Below are 24428 nucleotides of genomic sequence, written 5' to 3' on the forward strand. Positions count from 1 at the left end.
CCAAACAGGGACTGAAAAGGCGCATTAGAAGAAAAGTCTCAAACTCAATTTTTTAGAAGTATATACTAGTAAAAACCACAAGGACTCCAACCACTGCTATTCCACAGGAAACAATGGCACAGTGAGCAGTTACACTGACTAGGGCTGGGGTCAGCACAGTCAGCAAGGGAGCTTTAGAGCACTGATTAATGCACTGCTTTCATTGTGGGCTACTGTCTTAATCTGGCACTCCCAAACCTCTCAGCTTTGCTCAGTTCTGGGTAAGAGAGACAGGACTGCAGCTCAAGGAAGCATCACACGCTTTCAAGGCATCTCAGTAAACCCCAAAGGGTTTTTCCCTGCTAACCTTCACACTCCAGCCAAGACTTCCACGTTGGTGTGATGGCGTACAGAGAAGACATGATAAAACAAGGTGAGGAAGGTGGCTAGGGAACAGCATGCACACACATACAGGTGTGCAAACGTGTTTGACACAGGTCTTCCCCCGTGCCAAAGGATGGCAACAAGAAGCCTTCATGAAACAGTGCACGTTCCTACCATTTGAAAAGCACAACCCAAGGAGGAAACCTCAGGTCTTGTTTCTGACCACCACACAGGCAGCCCTTATTGTCACAGAGTCAGTCACTACCTCAAGTAAATCAAAATCCATGCCCACAACTATGGCAAGGCAGAGTTCAAATCTGCTTAATGCAAACTGTGCAGAGTGGAGAATGGAAGCAGCTTCAGGCAAATTGCTTCCCATGTGCCCCTGCCTGAACTCTGAACTGAGCTCTGTGCCTGGGAATGAGCATGACTGTACAGGTGGAAAAATGCAAGAATAGTTATATATAGTTAGAATAATACAAGAACAGTTGTAAATAGATAGCCAGAGGTTATCCATGGGAAAAACTCACCAACTCTAAGGCCTTCAGTCAAGACAGAAAATGTTGAGGCTTGCCACCAGAACTCCACAAAGGAGTAATCACCTGAAAAAGATGCTGCCTTAGTGGTGGTCAGCCCTTAAATGAAATCTAGGAGAGGTGAAGTCAAGCTCCACCCCTTCCAGGAGCACAGCTGAAGTACCATCACCTGTGCTCCCTCAGATGGTTCAATCAGAGGTTCAGGCTGTGATTAAGTTTCCCATACAATGACAAACTTGCAGCAATGAGCTCTGCCACCTTTAAGACACCAACCTGATGCTGTCTCCAGCCAAAAGCCCATCGAGGGCAGGGCTGAGCATGCAACTTGCATGAAGGATCCACTTCCCTCACCCCACAACAGATCAGAAACACCTGCAGCAATGTACATGCTAATTCCAAAGTAGTGGCTCAGCCCAGTTTACAACCCAGCCTTTTACCCATTCATTCAATAAGCTGGCCATAAGCCAAACTTGCACCATCCCATGTCCTTTTAATAAACTGGTAAAGTCAGTGCACAATGTGTGCCATAAGATTTACTTCAAAAATAAACCTCAGGACACGGTATTTGGATGACATAAGACAATCTTCTTATAGCTAAGAACCATATGTTTATTTGTAAGAGACACAAAAAAATGCAGAATGGCCTTTTCTACATTAGAGGTCAACCACCTGCACTATTATCCTCTGCTAGTGCAGAGAAAGGTCTTCTTTGCAGATCTTACTAAACACAGACTGCAGGTGCCTCCCCATCAAGCTGGTGATACTCCAGTCATTGCTGCTGGTGAGACTGTGACCAAACAGGGGCCACAGCAGCTCACAGGAAGCTCAGTGATGGAACAGCCGAAGGTTGGTGTGGATAAGAGTTATTCCCAGCTCATTGCAAGCTTCAATCACAACATCGTCGGCAGCAGAGCCAGATGGGGCAGCGATGAACTGAACTCCACTCTGAACAAAGACAGAGATAAGCATAAGGATTAGAAGACTGAGAAACCAAATTGCCCCAGAAAGGAGCCTCACTTCTTTATTAACATCTCACTCCAAGCACTGAAAAAACAACAGCCTCCATTGCTCAAAGCAATTCAAAGAGGAGTTCCTCGTCTGAGTACTCAGCTCTTTCTACAGCCCAAGAGTAAGATAGTTCCTCTGGAAGCAAGAGATTTTGTCTTGATCTTAAGCTTTTTTGTATGTGTGTTTTAAAATAAAATTTAATGCTCTTTTCATCCTAAACCAACCATCCAGTAACCACACCACCACCCTGCCCAGGACACGCTACTGCAGCCAGCACCCTCAGTACAGAACAGAGGCATTCCCCAGAGCTGCGCCCTGCACTCAAGCAGGAAGCCCAGCCACGATAAGAGCTTACCCGTTTGGCTCTGTCAACATTATCCCTAAAAGGGAAGAAGGCATCGGAGCTGAGGGAGACAGCAGTCAGCTTGGCAATCCACTGCTTCTTCTCGGCTTCCGTTAGCTGTGCGGGCACCTCTTCAAACATGGCCTGCCACTTCACCAGGTCCTCATCCTGGAGGAATGAGAAGTGTCAGCTCAGTCCCATGGCTCCAGCTGCTGGCAGCACCCACTCAGGGGACATTGGGATGAGCTATGGCATCCCTCTGACTCAGCTCAGCTGTGCTTTCTGCTCCCACAGCTCTGCTGCTGACAACCTGCACCAGGAATTCTACACATCCAAGTGATGCTGGGAATGCACTGCCAATGTCAGCTCTTCCTGCATCCTTTAAACACCATCCCTTTCCCTCTGCACCCCAAAACTCAAGGACTCTCCTCCAAGCTGCTCTGTTCAGCCTGCCTGCTGCTCTGTGTCAATGCCAGCACACACCACCTGGGTGTGGGAGATGACTTTGCAAACAGCAGCTTGGTTTGTGATTCACCTTCTGAATAGCACTGAAGTTCTTATCCCCTTAAACCAGCAGCCACTTGATGATTCATTCAGTCCCCAGTCCAGCTCTTGGCTTTCAATACTTAAAAAGGACATGCTATTTTCTTGTCTCACTTGTACTGAGGAGGTCAAAGCAATTCTGGGAATCCAAAATGCCGTAGAGGCAAACAGCAAAGCACCAGAAGGAGCAGCCAGCAGGCACGATGGGACAGGGAGAACTCAGTAACTGAGGCTTTAACCCTGCCTTAACACCAGGGGCAAACATCCAAGGACACCAAGCTGCACAGCAACGTGCAGAGCAGGCTCCAGGACTGCAGGCAATGGGTGCAGCATCAAAGAGACAATCGGGGAACCCTCTTACCTCTCCAATGGTGCCAGTGACGTACTGATCGATGGCGTTGGAGACCTCTGCTCTTTTCACTCCTGCTTTGAACTTCATGGAGAGCACACGGGGGTGGTGCCGCAGCCACCAGCTGTTGGCCTTGTCACCAGCCAGGCGTGTGCAGTGGATGCGGGACTGCTGGCCCGCCCCGATGCCAATGACCTGAAGAGTGAACACAAAGCACCATCACACCCCACTTCAGAGCAATTAGCAAAGAACTCCCACAAATGAGTTGCTCCTTACCTGATCAAAGAGAAAACACAGGTAATTAGCAAGGAAAGCCAGGAAAATAACAGCATCCCCAATCCCATCACCTGGATACAGGGACAGGCAACCTTGAAGCCATGCATCACAGCCCAACATACAATGCAAACAAGCCCTGGCATCCTATCTAGGTGAGTTCAAGCTTGCACTGGAGACAAAGCCAACTCTTAGAGTGCTGACACTACTGAGAATTAAATGTTGCTGGGGACATCTTGGTTACTGGACACTGGCAATACAACACCAGTTTCAATCTTCTCAGCAATCAGGGAAACTCAGTATTGTCCGAGTCAGCACATTATGCTTTCATGCCTCATTACATTCAAGTCTGGAGCCAGAGCAGGCAATGCTGTGTGTCTGTGGCAAGCTCTCATGCTCCCCTTCAGCCAAGATGAAATGATCAGTGTGTAAACACAGCTACTGAGCTGGGGGTCTGCCTGCTGCTCCTCAGCCCTCTGCCACAAGAGCGTGCCAGGCAGACCAACACAACATCTAGCCACACCACGGCTGTCAAACCTCAGGCTGGTAGCTTTCCTCTGCAGATTCCAGAGGTTCTGCTTCCCAAAAAGAGCTCCTGCCATTTCATACCAGTGATCTGTCAGAAAGCAACACTATTCCACAATTCCCTGCCCCCGTGAAGCCAGAGCTGAACTGTTCACCAGATTGCTCACATGGGGTATCGCTCCAGGGATGCTGTGTTGAAGCCAGCACTTCTGGCCACCGCCTCAGAGTTTCCAGCTCAGGCTGCAGCAGATGGTAAAGCTATAAGTCAAGCACTGCCCTCAAAGGAATGAATCATTTGTCTTTAATTAATCAAGACACACAGTGACTTCACCTCTTACCAGAACCATAAAAACATGCTGCTGGATACTGTTCCCTCAAGGAACAAATGAAAGGAGTTGGGCTGCTATCTAATATCATCTGCTCAGCTATAACTGAACAGTCATCAGCACTTAGTAAATTCATAAGGATATTGGTGTCAGGGTAAATATTAAATAGGTTCCATGCTTCTTATGGCTTAGGGACACTTTCACCCCTAGCAAACACTCCTTGATGTCTAACCTGCGCTCCTTACACTCCATCTGTTCCATCTTCAAACTTGCATGGGATTTTGCACCTCAAGGGAGCTCAGAGCCAGCAGTACACAGCTACATGGTCTCATTAGTGGAGGCCCCTCTTCCCTACACAGCCAAGGGGGATCACCATCATCACACACCTTAACTCACCCAGCCTTTAAATGTGGGCTTAGCAAGGCAGTTCAGGCTAGCACAAAAGTTCAGCCAAAATAACATGTCCTGTAAGTGATTCACTTTGGCTCAAAGCAAAGCCCAATGCGTCCCATAGGTGGAATATGGGGCAAAAGCATGGAGTGGATGGGATGGGCAATGCCCAAAGAAGCTCTGCAGAATGGTGCAGGTTAGCCTGGATTTAGTCAGATTTACTGCGATTGACGAGTGAAAACAGAAATTCTAAATACATCTGGAGTTATTAGAACAAATAAAGGGCTTCACAACTGAGAGGGCAATGCAGCACTGGTGGAAAACAGGATGGTAAAATAGCAAGTTTGGTTTATCCCACTCTGCAGAGAATAAAGAAAGAATAATTTGGAATTGTTGAAGTCCAATAGCATCACTGGAGAAAGTGTAAGCCAGCACGGTGCAGACTTTGGCTCAGCTGCACTGAAAGTCAGACAGAACAAGTGGAAGTGTTTATTGCAATTAGTGGCAGTTGACTTCCTGCAAATTAAGTGACACTCGGGTCCATTAATGCTTCCTCCCACTCCAGCCTTCCCTAGGACTCATTAACACCAAGCCCCAGCTGGAGCAGTAGTGAAGTCAGGCTGTCAGAAAGGCTCTGGTTATCTGATGCACGGGAGTGCTGAAGCAGAACAGAAACTGTGCAAAGCTGAAACAACTCCTGGAAAAACAAAAGCAACAGAACTGAAAGAACTCTGGATTCCCCCAGCTTGGCTCACACAACTCACATAATTAAGTCCCATCCTAGAAATGTGTTTGAATTGGATATTACTTCTTGTTCCCTATCCTTAATCTGTGCTATTTTCCTTTGCACCTAAATATTCCTGAGCACAGCTGATGTCACATCATAGTAGGTGATATGATCAGTAGTTAGTTCTGCATAGCATCACCAAAACAGACCTGAGCTTACCAGCATCTTAGGACTGATTTCCTGCCCATCTGATCCTTGCGAACAATGGTCGCACTGCTCAGACTCAAGAGGCTTTTTTGACATTTTAAACCTGGGAGCCAGCTGCAATCTGAGCTCCTCCATCATCACCTATAGCAAGCTACACTGCTATATCTGCATATGGACTGTAGCGAGTCTTGTTAGGAAGATATTAAGCTTTGATTTAAAGACCCAACACAGATCTGCCACTCTTATAAGCAGTTGGAGTGGCTGCTGACCTTTACAAGGCAGAGTGCAGCACACAAACCTCTGATCTTTGCCTCTTTGCCTTTCCTGTCACATATACAGCAAACCAAGACAATGCACCTTAATACTTGATTGAAACACATCCCTGCAAATACACAAAGCATCAGTGAAGCAAGGCTGGTTACACCCCTGCCTGCCCACGCCGCCTTCCACTCCTCCCTCATGCCCTTTTCCTTCCATATGGTACACACATTACCACACACGTTTCAGAAACAGCTGCAGCAACATGTTAGGTCTAGATTTAGAAAACCACTAGGGGAAACTGCTGCTGTGTTAAGGGAAAAGGAGCAAAGATAGTGTCACCTTTGTTCTGGGGCTATGAGAATTAATGCTCGAGGACAACGATCCACTCAAGAGCAAGAAAAAAAATACAGCAAGGAAAAAGGAAAGAAAAAATCCCAGGCCTCCAGAGAGGTGCTTTCAAGAACCACGCAGCACGTGACCCTAGAAAATACTGTGAGGCAGTGCTGCAATGTATCCAGGCTGCAAAAACAATCTGACACATGCAGACGCAAGAGGAACAGCACTGCAGTTCATTCACAATCTGTACTTGAAACATACTGTTCTGTGAACACTGATTGATCCATTCTGATAACTGTCAGGGGCAGTTCACCTGTATTTCATACAACCACAGAATGGCCTGGGTTGAAAAGTACCACAATGATTGTCTAGTTTTAACCCCCTGCTATGTGCAGGGTCATCAACCACCAGACCGGGCTGCCCAGAGCCACATCCAGACTGGGATATTTATTTCAGAGTTTCCTCTTTACTAAATGATTTTAAACCCTGTACCTGACCAAAGCACACTGATCAGCTTGGCTTGGAAGAACGGTCCCCAGAGTAGTCTGGTTTAGTTACCTGCCCATCCTTGGCGTAGCACACTGAGTTGGACTGGGTGTATTTGACAGCAATGCTGGCAACAATCAGGTCTCGGACAGCAGACTCAGGCAGCTGAAACAAAATACCACCATCAATCTCATTGACTCAGTCTTTACAGATCCAGATGGTTCTATCACAGGCCCTCATCCTGCAAGGTCTTCTGTATTTGCTTCCTGTCCTCAGAAGTGCTCGCAGGCCAAAAGCTAAACATATACTCAACTATGCACAGGACCGTAGAAGCAGCTCATGCAATCTGCATTAAATGTTGATTTAAGTACACTCCGTTGCTAATTTATTAATATGATTTTTATTACCTCAAGGTCTTGCTTCTGATCCTATGACTAATAACATGCTCGTTAAAACATCTGTTTTTTTAATGAGAACAATGAGACACAGAAATAACTAATAGTTATCTGATGATGTGAACCCTAAGTGATGAGCAACATCAGGAAGGCCAGAATTTATGTACTGTATATACGAGAGAGAACAACACAGTGAGTCAGAGTGAGATCACAGCGGATCTGTGGCACACACCATCTCACCATAAGAAATGAAATAAAGTGACTTCTTATAAATAAAAAATATAAATATTTTGCTATTCTGACATCAAGGACAGGGCCCAGCTTTTCTTATTTACACAAGGAATCAAAACAAAAGCAAATTACCCTGATTTGCCCAAGCATTTTCAGCCAAAAAGCTTGCTGCATTATTTTGTTCAAAGTTTATTGTAATTGTAATGCAAGAGCTCTTAAAATAGAGCAGTGCTCACTTCCTTGATGACAGCACATCAATTGCCCCTACTAGTTTCTTAGCTCTTTATCTTCTAAGACTTACAGTTTTATTCTTTGTAACGATGTTCTTGAACAAGGACCTGTCAATGACTGCATTATTCCTCTTCTGCATGAGCTGCAATCCATAGAGGGTTCGAATCTCATTGTCATCTGGCTCATAATTAGGGTCCATCTAAAAGCCAAAAGACAGGGCAATAAAACACTGAGCTCTTCAAAGCTCAAGCAACAGCTCAGGTTGCAACATCCTCAACAGAACCTAGAAGAAGTGAACTGTTTAGAGAAAGCAGCATTAGAACATCAGGAGTTAGAATCAATTGGAGCACTAAGGTCTCAACCACTGGAGATGACATTGCAGGAGTGAAGAGGGAACCATCCATGTTGAAAGCCAAGAAGCCTACAACATCTTCCCATCTTTCACAGAGATGTAAAAGCATTCACACAATCAAAGATCTGTCTAGTCTCCCACAGCAAAGTTAAGCTAGAAATGTTTTGAGAAGGGTTTATATACACCTTAATGTACGACTCCCAATGCCTTCAACATTAAACTGGTGAACATGATTATTTCCAGAGATGCATTTCCCTGGGGAACACCCATACAAGCCTGCAGCACAGTTAAGCCACACAAGTGTATGGGGCCAAGTTAAACGGAACTGTTAAACTGCATTAAGGTCTACCCAAGCATAGGTGATTCAGAGTTCTGATAGCCCCTGTTCAGCTAATTGAGACATGAAGTAAACCAGATTAAGGCTACTAGCTCCAAATACAAACACGTACACTCTTTGTATGGTTTTGCTAACCCCTTTAAGTTAGTTCAGATCAACTTTCTTTAGTAATCCTGTTCAGACAGGCCCTAAAGCTACAGACTTAACCAATACAAACTCATCCTTGCAAAGCTAATTGAATTCAGAAGGTAATCAGCTGCCAAGATTGTCTGCAATTTCATTCCTGCTTGCCTGAAGCTCTGGAGCCATCTCCTACAGTTCCCTTGGTAGCAACGCTACAATTGCAACTTCAGCTAAGCCCTGGATTTTCTTTCCATACTGCTAATGTTCTGTGCTCGTGTGTTGCTCAGATTCAGACAGAAGTAGGACGTGTTTGGCTTACACTGCAGGGAAGCCTGGACTCCAGATAGCTGTGGGTGCTATCCAGACACTAATATCTGGTACAGGAAGAGCACTGCAGGGCTGTAGGGCAACAGGACTACAAACCTGGAGGACACAGTAGCCACCATTCTTCTTTTTGGAAAGGATTTTGAGAGCTTCTTCCTCATAACCAGGAGCTACCACACCATCAGATACCTGCAACACAGAGATCTCAGCAACTGTGTCAAAAAGAGAGGGGCTAATGCAGCAGACTCTCCCTGTCATATCCAGAAAGGCAAAGGTTTGCCCCTCAGAGGTCTTTAAGTACTATATAGTACCAAAGGCACTACTATGATATCTGTCTTAGTACTTGAAACAGGAAACAGCAGTGGTGTTCAGCCCATAGCAGGACTGCTAAGGAGTAAGGAAAAAAAGCACCTTGCTTTATACACAACAGAATTAATAACTAATATACTGTTCTAGGGGTAAAACTACCAATGTGTGACATCCTCACTTCTCAGCTCCAAAATGCCTAAAAAAATAATTCTCTCTATATTATAGTCATTTCAACAGTGGCCCTCTTGATGACACAGAAAGTCAACAAAACACTGCTGAAGAGTTTACATTCATCAACACCATGAAGCGTGAAGTTTAAATGTATTTTGTTCACATTCTCATCTCCTAACAACGATGGGCTTGGTTTTGTTGTTTTAAATAGAGTACCAAATGTTGTCCTCACAAAGCAGCCAAACACCACCTTTCATTTATTTCAAAAGAAATCTGTAGTGTACACGACAGCCCCTTGCACTGTGCTTTCTCCTCTTAAGAAAATCAGAAGCAACACATAGCAGGATGAGAGTCCTGTAAAGCATCAGCTCCCAGCACCCCAGACAGTGAATTACCCAAATAGACAATAAATCATCTTGAGTTATCAAATCCAAACGTGAATGGCTGCTACAAACCAACAGTTCCATCTACTGTGATGCTCCCTTTTCCCTCAAATGATTTACTGCTGCTTAACAAACCTCTCTGGAGATAATCTTAGCAGTAGGCACATCACAGGTATCAGACAAGGCAATGAAGTCACCAAAAGAAGACATCCGATCAGCACCTGCAAAATGACATTTTCCAGTCATTTCTCCAAGTATGGCAGAATATTTCCACCAATCACACAATGGTTTTCTGTGGGCAATGACCAAAAGTGGTCCCTAAAGTAGTGAAAAATGAGGACACGTGCTGGTGTACCCTTCAACTTAATTTCACACCTAAGTTCACTTTGTCTTCCATAATCTGTCAGGTTCTGTTTGTTTTTTGCCACAGACAATGAGATAATCAGCAAGGTATCTCAGATAAGCAGAGCAGGGAATTCTGATTTACGGGAGTTTGTTCTTTTTGTAACCTCTGAATTTCAAAAGCATTAAATATCACCCACCAAATACTGGGTAGAAACATTCAAATCAGTATTCCCTAACATCCTATCTGCAGCAGAAGGCTGAGCATGCTTCCAGCCAAACTCACTTGGAAAGCAATTTCTGATATGTGGGCAGTTCACTTAGTCAGTTGCCTATGGAGAAAAACCTGAATAGGAGGAGTAGTCTACAGAGGGAAGAGCCAGCAAAGCACAAAATATGCTGTCCAGAGCAGAGCCTTAAGCAGAGCTCTTCGGACAGGTTGGTTTATTCCTGGGCCTCTCACCTCTGCTTCGAGCGTAGGCAGATGCCAAGGGTGTTAAAGTCTTGTGTAAATCATGCACCATGCAGACTTGTGCCTCCTCCTCACTGAGAGGTACTCCAACAGCAGCACCTAGTGGGAAACACAAGCCAGGGCACTCAAATCAGAACCCTTCCTCGAGCCCTGCCCATGGGGCCCTGTTAAGACACAGATACCACTGGTAGGGCCTGCCAAGAGTCAGTCTGTTCAAAGAGAAAAGTACGGCAGCATGGAGCCACTCTACCTGCAGGACTGACGTGTTTGAAGGAGGCTGCAGCAGGGATCCCTAACGCCTGCTTGAGTTCCTTCACCAGCTGCCAGGCGTTGAGAGCATCACACAGGTTGATAAACCCTGGAGAGCCATTCACCACTGCAAATGTAACATACAAACAGATTAAAGCAGGCAAGGTCTTCTCCCCAGAGTCTGCAGAGCAAGTGGAAGAGATTGCTTCCCCACCAGGAATGAGAATTAGTACAACACTGTTCTTTAAAAATGACCCAGGCTCCTCAGCAATAGATTAACCAGCTTGGAAAGCTTCAGTGGCTCTTGAGGAATGTATACACTTAGGACTCAAAAGGTGAAAATGCAATTCCCTTTCACAGCACAACCTTAGAGCAACACACTGTCCCAGTTCCCCTCCCCTTCTGGGAAAGATGGGGGAGGAAAAAAATATTCCCCCTCATGTTTTTGAGTTGTTCAGCTGACAGCAATTTGGAACACAGCCATCTCTTTCTGAGGGAGCCTAACAGAGCTGGATTTTCACTGAGAGGCATAGACACTGCTGTCAGTGAGGAACACAGAAAGCACTGCCCTCGTTCCATAGCAGACAGATTTCTTAACAAATCTGCTAAATTTGGGTGGCTGTAACTCAACAAAGTACTCATGCAATAGCCAAACTCAATACATAGCATCTCCAAATGAACCATTCACAGCCACAAAGCTAAAGCACAGATTTCTGACGAAAGGACCAAGAGTAGAAATCCTTTGAAAGTTTGCTTCCAAAACCTTTTGCCCCAGCACACATAAAACTGCAAGATCAGCATTGACAGAGCAGGGCTGGGATCATTTCAGATGCTTAAACAACTCTTCTCTCTTGAAATGTAATAATACATAGCCAGACAGGTGAACACAATATTGTTCTGCTGCCAGACCTAGGAGGCAGACTTGAAAGCAAATCAGCTTCTACTGCAGAGCAGAAAAGCCTCCTAGGAGCTACAAGGCAGAGCATCTTTTCACCAACACTAAAAATGAACTTAAGAAAGCAAGCCTGGCTACTTTCGTTCTCTCCAAACCAGATATTCCCCCATGGCAGTAAGGCTGTGCTGGGTATGCACCTGGTGAAAAGGAGACGACAGACACCAGACCCATCTCAGCCCTTGCAAGTGAAACTGGTATTCCCTGCCACTGTCACCACTAGCAGCAACAGCACTCTGGAAAATTGAGGCAATAAACCCTGCTCAAAACCGCTGCAGAAAGAAAAGTAAGAAAAATCATTCAAGCCTAGAGAAGAACAGCTTGATTTCTGGACAGCAATTGGTGACATGAAAAGTCTGGGCATGTACTAAATGCAGACAATGAGGAGAAAAGGAGCTTGAAATGATGACAACTTCTCCTCTGCAAAATCTCAAGCTGATGTCAAACAAGAAGCCCATTATGTAAATCTGCCTGAAGTGTCTTCAGTATGGACACATCAACCTACACCGAGACAATACAGAGCTACCATTAAGTCTCATGGGGATCAGCTCAACCCTTCCCACTGCAAAGCCAGTGCCCCTCACTGTAAAGTGGCTTAACATAACACACTGCTGGGCATCTGTATGGGAAACTGCTAATCACAGCCTGAACCTCTGATTAACCATCTGAGGCAAGTGACAGGTAAACTGTGCTCCCAGAAGGGGTGAAGCTTGACTCCACCTCTCCTAGATCCCATTTAAGGACTGACCACCACTAAGGCAGCATCTCTTTCTGTTGATTGCTCCTGTGTGGAGTTTCTACAGCAAGCCTCAACATTGCTGAGTCTTTCCTATATAACCTCTAGCTATCCATCAACTTCACCTTTATATAGTTACAACCGTACAGCATCCCTTGCACTAAGGTACAAGGTGGTATCTCATTTCTAAAGACACTGACAGACATGCCTGTTTGCCCACCCACCCTCTTTTATTGCTGCCCCAGAGATCCCACTTGTCAGGGCCTCACCTGTCAGGGGAAGCTTAGGCCTCGTGGTATAGAGCTGTGCAGGACTCTGGTGAGGATTCATGCCGTACCTCAGGGGCAGCTGGGACACCCCCTTGCTGTATTCCTTCCTAAAGTAGTCAGAGATGGCTGCATCATACTGAGCAGTGTGGGTGAAAGCCTAGGGGCAGAATAGGGGATGCTTGTCAGCTTAAAAACATCCAAGTACAAATGACTTAGTGTTTAATGAAATGAATAAATGAAAGACAGACTAGCCTTCTCACTTCTACTGTGAGCAAGCACGACCAACCTTCAGAGCAAGGTGACGTCTGGTTTCTACCGAAGTGTCTTTGTCCTTTGATGCTGCCATCTCCTTAGCTACAGAAGAGTAGTCTGCAGGATCACACACAACTGTCACACGAGCATGGTTCTTAGCAGCTGCCCGGAGCAAGGCAACTCCTCCTGCAAGAGAAGCATGGTGGCATGAGGCACTTCTCATCTGGACACAGCGTAACCACATGAGAGGCCAAGAAGGGACATGCATCAAGCAATCATTTGTGCCAGATGGATGTGCCCACCTCCCCAGGCTCTGTTGAGAAAAGGGGCCATAACAGCATCTTGAAAACGCACAAGGCAGTCAGCTACTATCATTCAAGCCAGTGCTGAAGGTGCAAAAAAAACCAGCACAGCTGCAGGGATGAGAAAATGAGTCCCATGCTGTGCAAAGCACCTGGGGAAAGAACACCTTCCAGCAGCACAGCCACGTCCTGAAGAGGACAGCTATCTGTACATACTGCTTTGACACTGTCCTCTGCAATGCTGGGCTAGGGAGGAGTCTACAGGAAGATTTATTTCTACTCTACCAAGCAACTGAGGTACTCAAATCTCTCTGCAAATATTAATGAATACTGTGCAGGTCCTCTGTGTGAGATAAAATGCCATGCCTCCCCCTTAAATCTGACTCTGCACAGCGATTATAACACTTTAAATCATACAGGATACTAGGCTGTAGCAACAGAAAAGCAGAGGCTGGCATTGCTACATACAGAGCAAGTACTACTTCATAAAACATTTAATAGAGAGCTCTGCTGGGCATCGTTTGGACTAAACTACTGCAAGAAAATTCAATCCCCATCCAATCTCATGGCACAAAACTGTGCCTGCACTGTGCGCAAGCTGCCGTGCAGAGATGCTACAGTGAAGCAAAGGCAAGTCTTTGGGGGTTAATAACCAGCATGAAGAGCAGAACTGCTGATAATACAGGCATCCGTGCTTCTAAACTCATATCACTAACTACCTTCCTGCACATGCAGACCCACTTCTTTCTCTGTAATGTCTTCCTGGTTCAGCCTCTCCTCCAAAACTGGTTTTTATTTTTATTACATTGCCAAAGGTTCTAGAAGAGATTTAATTGGCTCTCAGTAGGAAGCATGCTCTACATTCTCTTTCCTTGTAGGCCTCTTATGTTGAGAAGTGCTCACCTTCTCCATTTACACAGCACAACCTGCCAGCCTGATAAAACAGCCACTTCCTATTGCTTAAAAGCAATGAGGTTTACCCTGCTATGCCCTTCAGACTCCTCCTTGTAGCCCTCAAGCTCCTCAGCTGTCTTCAGTGGAGAAAGGGCAAAAGCCACCAGGAAGACTAATCTCCTGCATGTTCCTAGGAAGTGAGGCAGAAGACAAAATTTGTGGCCCCTCTTCTTTCTTTACCAGAGGGAGGCAGTTGCAATAAGAGCTGCAGATCTATTACACTATTAGATGCTCACCATGTCAAGGTGAGATCAGCTGTCAAAAGAATTAGTTCGCAAATTCCCAGCAGGTCATTTCTGCACACAGTCATTTTCTAGTGCCCTGACACAGAGAAGTTCTCAGTAACACCCTTCCTTCTTGAATATTCTCACAACACACCAGCTTGGTCATCATTAATTTATTTTCATATGCCAGCTACCATGGATGTGATGTTTTGAGTGTGTGATGAGGATAATCCTATTGCTGGCAAAATCTTCATTAATGGCCTGGTAACTATTGCTAGGAGCAAGTAACCCATATGAAATAAGTGGCCAGCTCATGTGGAGGCCACAGACAGAAACATTTTAGGGTATAGGATCAGGTTTCCTCATCTCCTCCCTTTAGCTGCAGCACAGAAATAGTTCCTGTGACCATAACTTAGAAAAGGGGTATAGCAAAAGCATTTTGTTCCAGTAGGACAGCATCCTAAGGAGTTACAAACTCACTCCCTGTGCATCAAACAGATGTCTGATGGTTCCTTACGAGCATACAGGGCCTCCAAACAAAAAGAAGAGGATTGAGATCACTTAAAAAAAACATCAAGGCTGCCTGGAGAACAGGTTTATTCTTCCTTTAACTTACCAATGTCAATCTTTTCCACTGCTTCTGGTACAGTTACACCCGGAGAAGATACAGTCTTCACAAAGGGGTAGAGGTTACACACTACAACTCTGAGAATTAAGGGGAAAAGCAGGGTTACTCAGAAAGAAATTTAAAGGTCAAGCATGACTTGATATGCACGAGGTATTATCAGTGTTCTTGTGGTCCTCCTTTTCAGACCTGTGATCAAAATAAGATCCTATAGGCAAGGCTTCTTTTTGCAGAAGACTTAAGAATGGTGGTGTTTAGTCATAAAGCAAGAGGTGTTACAGTGGTGAAACACTATGGATGGTGGCAGCATAGGCACATACAAGTTAACACTATGCATTATACAGTGATCTACATTATTACTCTGGATGCAAATGCACGGCTTTATGTCACTGATGTAAAAACATGACTCCCCTGTAACTCAGGGGAGCCTGCTTTACAACACAGTGTATTTTGAACAGCTCCCACTGCGGAGTCATCCATAAGGACTCCCATGGTTTTAAATTCTGGGTTTTCAAATCCAGCCTGGAAACCCATTCATCCTCGGCTCACGTCTATTAAAATCATTTTTAAAAGAAAATCAAGATGGACTCTGGCCTAATTATTATAGGCAATCTATACCCCCCTGTCTTGGTTACATCTACTATTTATTATGTTCAATTCAACCACTTATTTCTAAATCTAAGCAGTGACAAAAGCGGATGCTTACAATCACTAGCTAAAATCAAGTAGTTAAAACAGACCCAAGCTGCCCTGCATAAGAACAGTATGTAAATGCATTTTAACAAAAACAGAATAGAAATCTTGTGTATGTGTTAGTGCATGAACTGTAACACTTCATTTTCTGGCTCCAACTCCTTCTCAGGGTGGCCAAGTAAGTTTTCTGGTTTATATCTGCTTTCTGTCTGTGCAGAGGATGCACGCTCTTGACCTGTTTTGCATATCTAGTCTTTACTCGTGTTGAAACTCAGTAAACATTATGTAAATCTCAAAGGGTATGTTTACTAAGCAAGCATTTCAAAATCAGGAATTGCCATCTGATCAAACAGCCAGAGCCAAGCTGAGAGGAGCTGTACCAGCTCCAAAAGCACTGAGTTCAACTTTGCAGTAACAGCAATGAGACTAGTTGTTGGGCCTTAAAATTCACAGATAAACAAAAGAAATTAAAAACACCGTGGAAAACATGCATAACTTTCTTTAAAGTATTTGTTAAGTGCAGAAAAATCACACTCTTGAAAGCATAACATCTCCCAAGAGGAAGAAGACAACAGATCTTCTGCTGTGCAGATCCCCACTGCTCCCATCCGCCAGCACTGATCTCCAATGTTCATTTCTCATTACAGACAACTTGCATCTCACCTTCCCCAAAATTTACCTTACAAGGCTGAAATCTTGTTTGCTCATATCAGCTTTATCCTCTGGAATATTGCGAGCCAAGATACCTAGTTACACAAATAGTACATCCTCATTAAAATAAAGAACTGATGCCACGACAAATGTTTTTTGAATTCAGCACTTCTCTTCACACTGTGCTTCTCCCCACACCCATAAGCTTTCTCACTCGATGGTCCTCAGGCTGTCTTCCATTTCCCTGGCTCTATGGCTGTTCAAATTCCATGTTAACAACTTCCTTTCTTCCCCCCCAATACAAAACCCTGGAAGATTTATAAGCATTCCCTTGGTAACCTGGAAATGGTAAAGCTGACAAGGAGATCATGGAGAGGAAAAAGGTACCTGTCATTTATCAGCCAGCAATAAGCAAAGCCTATGAAACAGCTGAAGCAAGAGGCTGTGACTTTAGTGGAACAGCACAGGCTGAGGTCAAGGAGCCAGGAAAGATGCAGAAATCACCCACTAAAGACTACGCTGTCATGGTCCTTATGCTGCACACCAGATTCACCCACAGGTTAAAAATCAGTGGAGCTTTCTGCCTCAACAGGCCTGAAATTGCCTAAACAAAGAATTCACAACTGCATTTACAGAGGAGCCCCATTACTTATAGCTCCGGGGATGAAAAGCTCTAACTGCAGAGATGCCAGCCTAACAACAGAGGAAGTAATTCAGCCACCACACACTTCTTCTCCACCTTGTGCATCATACCTCCCCTTTTGCTGCTAGAGCAAACCTGTATTCATTTCTCAGTTCTTCCTCACAGTTCTTAAAAAGACATTAATCAATCCCTTCTTTCCACCCTCACTGCCCATGGATTTCTCTTTCAGACTGAAAACACACCAGCAGAAACATACCAGCATGGACTGCAGGATGAAGGGTTTTCACTCGTCCTCCTAACATCTCAGGGAACCCTGTCAGGTCCGAAACATCCCTGCTCAATAAGAAAACACACAGCATCACCAACCGCAGTGCCACAATGACTTCATCAAGAGGCTCAGTGATTAATTACCATTAGGGGACAGTTAGATCTACTGGTAATGTTAGGACACATCATTCAGACGCAACTTTTCAGCTTGCAGAAGGAGCTGTATCTCCTGGATTTACCCAGGAAGGTTGCAATCTTTTGCAATGCCATCCTTAAGGAATGCTCATCTCCTTTGGAGAGGGAGAAGTGCTTTGCATTGGGCTTCACTGATAACCACGCAAGCAGGTGGGCAGTAACTCTGAGTGTTGGAGAGCAGAATACAGGGCACTGGGCCGTGCATGTACCTGACGGGCAGCCCCGCATCCCTCAGGGCCGTGGCCGTTCCTCCCGAAGCGATGAGGCCCAGACCCAAAGCGTTCAGGCTCCTGGCGAACTCCACCAGGCCGGCCTTCTCCGAGACGCTGAGCAAAGCTGAAAGGCGAAAAGGCCGCGGATGAGTCCTTCGGAAGCTCCACAGAGCACAAACCCACCCCCCTGCAAACAACCGCCACGCGGCCGCCATGCCCGCGCCTTCCCCCCCCTTATCCCACCCCACGTTACCGAGCTGCTGCCGGGCCGCCATAGCGAACGATACGGGTCAGAAACGGAGGAAGGAAAGGAGAGAACGAGGGCGGCCCGAGGGGATTTGGGCTCTAACAGTCGCACCACGTGGGACCTCCGCCCCACCCCGGGTCGGGAGGGAGGGGAGGAAGGGGCAGAGCTCGGGTTAAATATTGCTGCTTAAAGGGTGTGCTGCAGCCATCAGGTGGGGGCTGAAGGCCTGCAGCTGTGTAAAATCCAGCACAGCACCACTCTAAGAAACTGTGCCTAAAATCCAACCTGAACCTCCCCTGGTGCAACTTCAGGCTGTCACATTGCATCCTAAGCTTCGATCTGGGACTTCCACACATGCATCTGTTTTATCTCCCAAAGAGCCATTACCCTCACACAGGGCATTAGAAAAGAAGTAAGAAATGCCAGTTTGTAGATCCTGCTGAAAACTGGGAAGCACACCCAGAAAACAGGGCTGTTGTGATTTGTGCGTCTCTAGGCTTGGGCAGTATTGTCTGTGTAAGAAGGAGTCAAGCAAGACATACAGAACACTAAATAAAGTCGGTATATGTATTACTCTGAGTAGCAGCTAGTGACAAGCAGTAATAAATTACCGCTCAGGAGTGCGGCTGGGGCCAAATGAAAATATACTGCTAAGTGGTACATGAGCACCATCATTATGAAAATACGTACCTTGGAGAGAACTGCGGCTGCACACGGAGTGCAGAGCAGTGCAGCCGAGGTGGGCTTTGGGGATGATTAATGGACGTGAAAATGAAAGATTTGACGGAGCTCTGCATATTTATCTGGGGCTGGAGAGCAATTGCATATTCTGGGGCAGCATCTGAGGCGCTAAGGACCACTGTGCATGCTGCTTGCAAAGCAGGGTGTTTGGAGATGCTGCAGATGCAAGCGGATGGCCATGCTAGCATATGCACAAGAGGACAGAGCTGATACTGCTTTCAGACAAATAAAGCGTCCTTATCAGCATAAATAGTGACATTTGGGATTTTTTGCTTGTCTAGCAAGGTTGCTGTCCCTTGGATTGAGGTGAGGCTCCTGTTTGCACAGGGGCTTACGTGCAAGGGGGAGGTTTGAGTTTACATTGTGTCCTCTTGGACTGATGTCTGAGTAGGGCTGTCCTGGCTGTGTGCTCTTGTGTATGGATTTGGATATGACAGGAACATCCTGGTTTTGGGGGGCCACACCAAGAAAATAAATCACCTGCCTCCCAAAATATCTAGTTTTGCTTTATAGAACTTAACTAACTAAGTGGGGTGGTTTTTCTTTGGTGATATTTACAGGATATTCAATTATCTTGTGCTCTGCTCACATTCCTTTATTTATTCGATAGGAGCGATGTCTGACTGAAGCCAAGAGCGCAGTAGCATTACACTGGAAATCATGGGAAGAGGTAAATACTACAATTATAGATACTAAATTAAGGTTATTTCTGAATTGTACCAGGCCTACATCCAGGGGAGAAAATTCAGACTTAATTAGCAATGTACTCTGCTGTGTTAATAGAGAGATGTAAAAGGAAGGTGAAGCTGAATAGACATACAAAAGGGACAGTGTTTCTGGTCTTGCTGTTGTCAGGACAATACCTTAGATTCCCTGCTCTTAAGGCCATAGGGAGTAATAGCAATGCTTTCCAGCTTGGCTGTGAGTCCCTGTTTAAGCTTATTCTCTATTGTTACTTCTTTTCACGCCAAGAGAAATGTAGATAAAAACGGGTTAATTTGGCTGTTTGTTGATTTGTTAGGGTAGGAGGCCAACCTAGGTTTCTCCGGCCATCACTGCAGCTGCTTGGGAGCTGGCAGAAGAGTGGGCTTGACCCAGCATTGAACCAGGAAAGGCCCAATCCAAATGGAGGAACCAAAGCACAAGACCCTGCAACCCTGCCTCAAGAAGCAAGGTGTCATCCATGGTGAGTGCTACAACAATGGCCTCAGCAAACGTGCCTCACAGCCACAAGGTGCTTTGCTAAAAGCACATTACTGTGTGCATCACTACATGGACAAAAAGTCTTCAACTTGGAAATTAGTCATCCTACCATGTCTAGTTTCATAAATAAGCTTGATTCCCTGCTTTTCTCTGTACATCTCTCCATACTCGGTTTACGTACAAGCAACCTCTTGCCTCTTTATGTACTTTCTGAACTGCCTTCACATAGAAATTACTCTGCCTTAGCATAGTCATATTTAGGAAGATGTAGGGCAGATGCATACATGTGTAGCCAAACATTTCTACTGACAGTTATTTAAATAGGAAATAGGGAAGTTGCAGTGGAAATGCTAAGTTAAGGCTTGAAGCAGTCATTGAGCACCTGGTGGAAGGGAGGGCCAACCTAGCGGAGCTCAGGTACATCCAGTGCGTCTGAGTGACCAGAAGGGATGGAGCCAGGATCCACCCCTTCCCAGACCTCATTAATGGGTTGGCAGTGGAAGCAGAAATATCATATGGAGATTTCTGTATGCCCAAGGCCTTCTGAGCGTAAGTAGTTTCTTTCCTTTGTTTCTTTGTCCGTGGCTTTTATATTTGGGTAAACCTTCACTTGCTGTAGCTTAAGACCTTGCTATTCTGCTGTCATTGTTGTGCTTCCTATTGCATTACAGAAGTGTAAGTGAGGAACATGTTGCAGCCCTCCTGCCATCTGCCTTGTTCTGCTTCACATCTTCCTTCAGGATGCTTTTTGCCATATGCTGGACCTCAGCTTCTCTAGGTGCCTTTAGTGCCTTGACTTTAGTTTTGCAAGAATCTGTATACAGTCAATATTATGAGACTGCATATCACAGCTTTGAGAAGTCATAAAAGTGATTACTCAAGCAGGCTTCAAATGCCTTTTCTCAAATATAACATGGCAGGGATGGGAATGGAATGCATGATATAGGTTGTTTTCTAATGGCTAGCATTGTATCTTTCTTTGTTTGCTTGTTTTTATCTACCTTTTTGCTTTAAGAGCTTGCAAGAACTGTAGGGTGAAGTCTTTTGGGGGTATTCCAGGAGAAAAAGAGTTGCTAAGCTCTTTAACTGCGATCAAAATCTGCCTCATGCTGTCCAGGCCATTTGCCACTAGTTACCCAAATCTGTGAGCTGACTTCAGCAGCTGAGCTGATGAATGGCCTTGCTGGGAGTAACTGGAGAGACTCAAGAGCTCTCATTTTGTGTTGTTTGTTCAACCCTAGCACTGGAGAAGCTGTTGGTGTCCCATCCTTGGTGGTACCCAGGGCCAGACTGGATGGGGTCCTGGGCAGTCCAGTCTGGTAGGTAGCAATCAGCCCACAGCAGGGGCTGGAACTGAATGGGCTTTAAGGTCCCTTCCAAGCCATGCTGTGAGTCTGTGAATCCTGAGCACCTTTTCTTTCGCTGTGCTCCCATTTAGATCACCTCCCTGGGGCTGGCGTATTTTCAACTGGCTGTCTGTAAATCCGTCGTCGGAGTCACATAAAAGATGCAGAGATGATGCTAAGATTCAGAGACACCAGAGAGTTTGGTGTGCACAATGGGTTTTAAAGCTTATGTCTCCATTTCAAACACCAACATAAGTTGTTGGGTTTTCCCAAAGCTTTGCTATTACTTTCTAATGCTTTTTTCTGCAAAAGAAACAATTGCCTTGTAATAGAACAAATTTTGCAGATTTCAGCCTGAGTTATTCTCATAACGCCCCAGATTATGAATGAGACCCAAAGGTGCATAAACCAAACAACAATTTATTTTCTGAATGTTCCCATTCCTTTCCTCACAGTGGTTTGTTCCTATCCAAGCACAAGAATAATAATAATAAAGTAAGAAAGAGTTTCTTCTGTTGGCAAATTGTTGTGTATTCTATTGTCTGGAACTCCCGTGCAGTGAGACAATGATTCCCAGAGCATAAGACCCTGCGTCAATGAGTGAGGAAGCAGCCTGTGATGTGTAAGCAAAGGGCCAGAGCAGAGTCTCATAGAGGTGAGTCGTCTATTGCAGGGCTGCTGCAGAGCTGTGCAGGGAGTGGGTTCCCACTAGGGTGCGCTAGGGCAGTTATAATGGAGATGGTGTCCTTCTGGGATCAGAATGGAAGCAATATAGATGCTTGTAAGAAATGGCACCTGTGCTCTTTAAGCAGAGGATGTGATTAGTTTCCCCATCTTCTGGCTACAGCTTTTCACCTAGAAGAGGGTAAAGCACACTGTGAAGTGCTCAGTGAAGCTCCCTGAGTGCACTGAAGTTTGGGCTGGAAGAGACCCTATGGAAGAAGAGATGGTAAAATGCTCCCTGGGTGGGATGAGAGCCTGAAGGCAGAATTGACAGTTCTGTCCACCAGGCATCATCTGTTGTAGGGCGAGGAGGATCTGCAGTAAAAAGCAAAACAGTCACAGAGGAGTTCTTAGTACACAATACAAATAGCATCAGGGCTGATAATAAAGTGTCAGGAGGCATATGGAAATCAGTGAAGCTTGGCCTGAAAGCCTTGCAACAGATTAAGAAGAAACATGCATTTTTGTATAGTAATCCAGCCTCAGTCATCTTTGGTTGGCAAAGTCCATGAGATACTTGTCAAGGGAAGAGAGAGACTGAACACAGTGAGAGAGAAAAGCTGGGAGGAAGACTAGCTTAGACTAGTCAGTGTTGAAGGGCTTAGGCGAAGGTCAACAAACCCCATCATTCAGTTCCACCGAAACATCCTGCTCAGCTTTTTGTCAAATGCCAAGGAATGGCTTGCAGGGAAAGGCCAACTCTGTGAACTGTGGGACCCAGGAAACCCTGTCAGGCTGTGTTTCAGGAGACCTGACAGCAAATGCAGACAGAGCTGCAATATTGCAGCATGCCTGAGAAAATGGCAGCTGGTCAAAGGCAGCAGGAGGCTCCCCTGGAAAGCCAGCCATAGGAGGCTGTTGATATGTGTTATGCTTAGAGCTAACTCTGATCTGAACCCCAGAGAGCTAAGATGTAGAGTAAGGAGTCTTGCCTCAATGTCTTGTGGTCTCAATAGGAATGTGGCTAAACAGGATGGAAAAAGACAGTTGTACATGTGACATGTCCAGCATCATGTAGCAGTCAGTGCCACAGCCTGTGAGACCCTGGAGCAGTCTCGAATTGGCAGATGTTTTTATTATAGTAGACTTTCTTAGGGTTGGTTTGGTTTTGTGGTTGTTTTTTTTTTGTTTGTTTTTTTGTTTGTTTCTGATTTCACACATAATAAAGACAGGAGGATGGAGGGAGAATGAAGCTTTTTTTTTTCATAAATCACTTTTATTTTCTCAACCTCCAAGGAAACTGGACCAGGTCGATGTGTTTTGGCTTGAGAAACATGGATAACATCTTACTGAAGGGGGGGGAGGGAAGAAAATGAATGTTTTTTCTTTTCTTTAGTACTTAAAACTCAGCGGCTTTTGATTCCTCAGGAGTATCTTGTGCTTTCTGAAATGCTTCTATCCTGTATGCCCTGCATTCATAATCAGCTGTGGCTCCATCTTTTGCTTCTGACCTTCCTTGCTCTGAGTCTCCAGTCACAACAGGACAAATTCTGGCTTTTCAGAACTGTCTCTCTGAAGTGTTACAGCAAGAAATGACCAGAGGAGGAAGTTTATTTCCCCAGAAGACATCACTGAACCAGCTCTTTTTCACCTAAATCAAAGCCAAGCTTTTCATTAGAAAAAAAACCAAACAAACAAACAAGCATTTGAAAATGATCAAGAGGCCTTAAAATTAACATTTCCTGGTTGTAGAATAAAGAATAGAATTTTCCAGATAATATTTTTGCAGGAGAAATAGGATTTAGTCATGCAGCTAATTACCCTGGAGCTGCAGAGCTGTGATGTTCACGGTACCTACCAGTGTACAAGCTGTGTCCTGCCTTGCTTGTTGATTTCTGCAGCTCAGATGCACAGAAGAAGCCTGCACCCGACCCCTCCAGGGAGAGAACAGGATTAGTGTTGGCTTTGCATAAGAACCTCTCTCCTCCACACTTTGTGCAGTTCAGATGTTGTAACCGTGCCCATCTCTGCTCTGTGCCTCTTTCTCTGGAATCACTGGAGCCATCAGTTATGCTTTGACTGGGAGGAGAGTTGGCCTGGGGAAGCATTTATAATGTTCCTTTAAAGGTTATTTGTTATTGTCTTTTTCAGAGTGCATTCATCTTTGCTGTTTTATAGGCACAAGCGCTCAAAATTCCAGTGGCAAACAGGAGCGAGAGTGGATATCCAAGCTCTCAGGAAGCAGCCATTATCACCAAGTTTTATTGTGACCCGGATCAGTTGGCAGGAAGCGCATCTGTCAGCCCTCAATCACATCTGCAGGACGGGACAGTCATTTGGCTGAGCTCAGGTTAATCATCACCTGGTTCCCACTGCACTATGGCTCTGTGCAGTGGGAGAGAACCATTGGCTTTATTACTAGTTGCGAGATGTAGGCCTCTAAGATCCACCACTGCACCATAGGAGCAGGCAGTCAAATGATGCCAGAGTGGCAAGGTTCTTTTCCTGGGTGAAATTAACAGGTGCATGGGAATAAAATAGTTGACCCTATATGAGATGAGTTCAGTGGTAAAAACATCCTGGGATTCTGGCCAAGGCAGCAAGGCCAGAGGGAACAGTCAGAGTAATGGAATGGGGATTCCTGCAAAATACTGCTATGGA

At 45.3% G+C, this 24428-nt stretch overlaps 2 protein-coding genes across 2 annotated transcripts in view; one reads left to right on the top strand and one right to left on the bottom strand.

Annotated features, from left to right (window-relative positions):
* Positions 1-1487: 1487 nt before the first annotated feature.
* On the bottom strand, positions 1488-17879 carry ATIC (5-aminoimidazole-4-carboxamide ribonucleotide formyltransferase/IMP cyclohydrolase). The gene is made up of 16 exons (XM_015867983.2): positions 17821-17879; positions 17565-17691; positions 17150-17226; positions 16279-16345; positions 14898-14986; positions 12836-12987; positions 12550-12706; positions 10594-10719; positions 10335-10442; positions 9665-9750; positions 8766-8855; positions 7601-7729; positions 6746-6838; positions 3155-3337; positions 2263-2418; positions 1488-1844 (listed from the first exon to the last, which is right to left on the bottom strand). The coding sequence occupies exons 1-16, from the start codon at positions 17840-17842 to the stop codon at positions 1725-1727; spliced, it is 1782 nt and encodes a 593-aa protein (XP_015723469.2). The 5' UTR covers positions 17843-17879; the 3' UTR covers positions 1488-1724.
* A 1724-nt stretch (positions 17880-19603) lies between these two features.
* The window catches only part of ABCA12 (ATP binding cassette subfamily A member 12), a 97312-nt gene continuing 92487 nt past the window's right edge, over positions 19604-24428 (top strand). The window contains exon 1 of the mRNA XM_085552763.1: positions 19604-19741. Within this exon, the coding sequence (XP_085408889.1) occupies positions 19739-19741 (3 nt within the window). The 5' untranslated portion in view covers positions 19604-19738. The remainder of the gene's footprint in view (positions 19742-24428) is intronic.

The sequence above is a fragment of the Coturnix japonica genome, chromosome 7 (genome assembly GCF_054131305.1).
Source record: "Coturnix japonica strain WE chromosome 7, WE-NBRP24, whole genome shotgun sequence".
Lineage (NCBI taxonomy): Eukaryota > Metazoa > Chordata > Aves > Galliformes > Phasianidae > Coturnix > Coturnix japonica.

What these genes read in the sequence shown, in the direction of transcription:
- ATIC (XM_015867983.2), bottom strand. Translation starts at nt 17,842, where the DNA reads ATGGCGGCCCGGCAGCAGCTCG. An exon ending in CAAGATTTCAGCCTTGTAAG is followed by an intron (nt 14,987 to 16,278) that starts GTAAATTTTGGG and finishes CTTAATTCTCAG; the next exon opens with AGTTGTAGTGTGTAACCTCT. An exon ending in CTAAGATTATCTCCAGAGAG is followed by an intron (nt 8,856 to 9,664) that starts GTTTGTTAAGCA and finishes TCTGTGTTGCAG; the next exon opens with GTATCTGATGGTGTGGTAGC.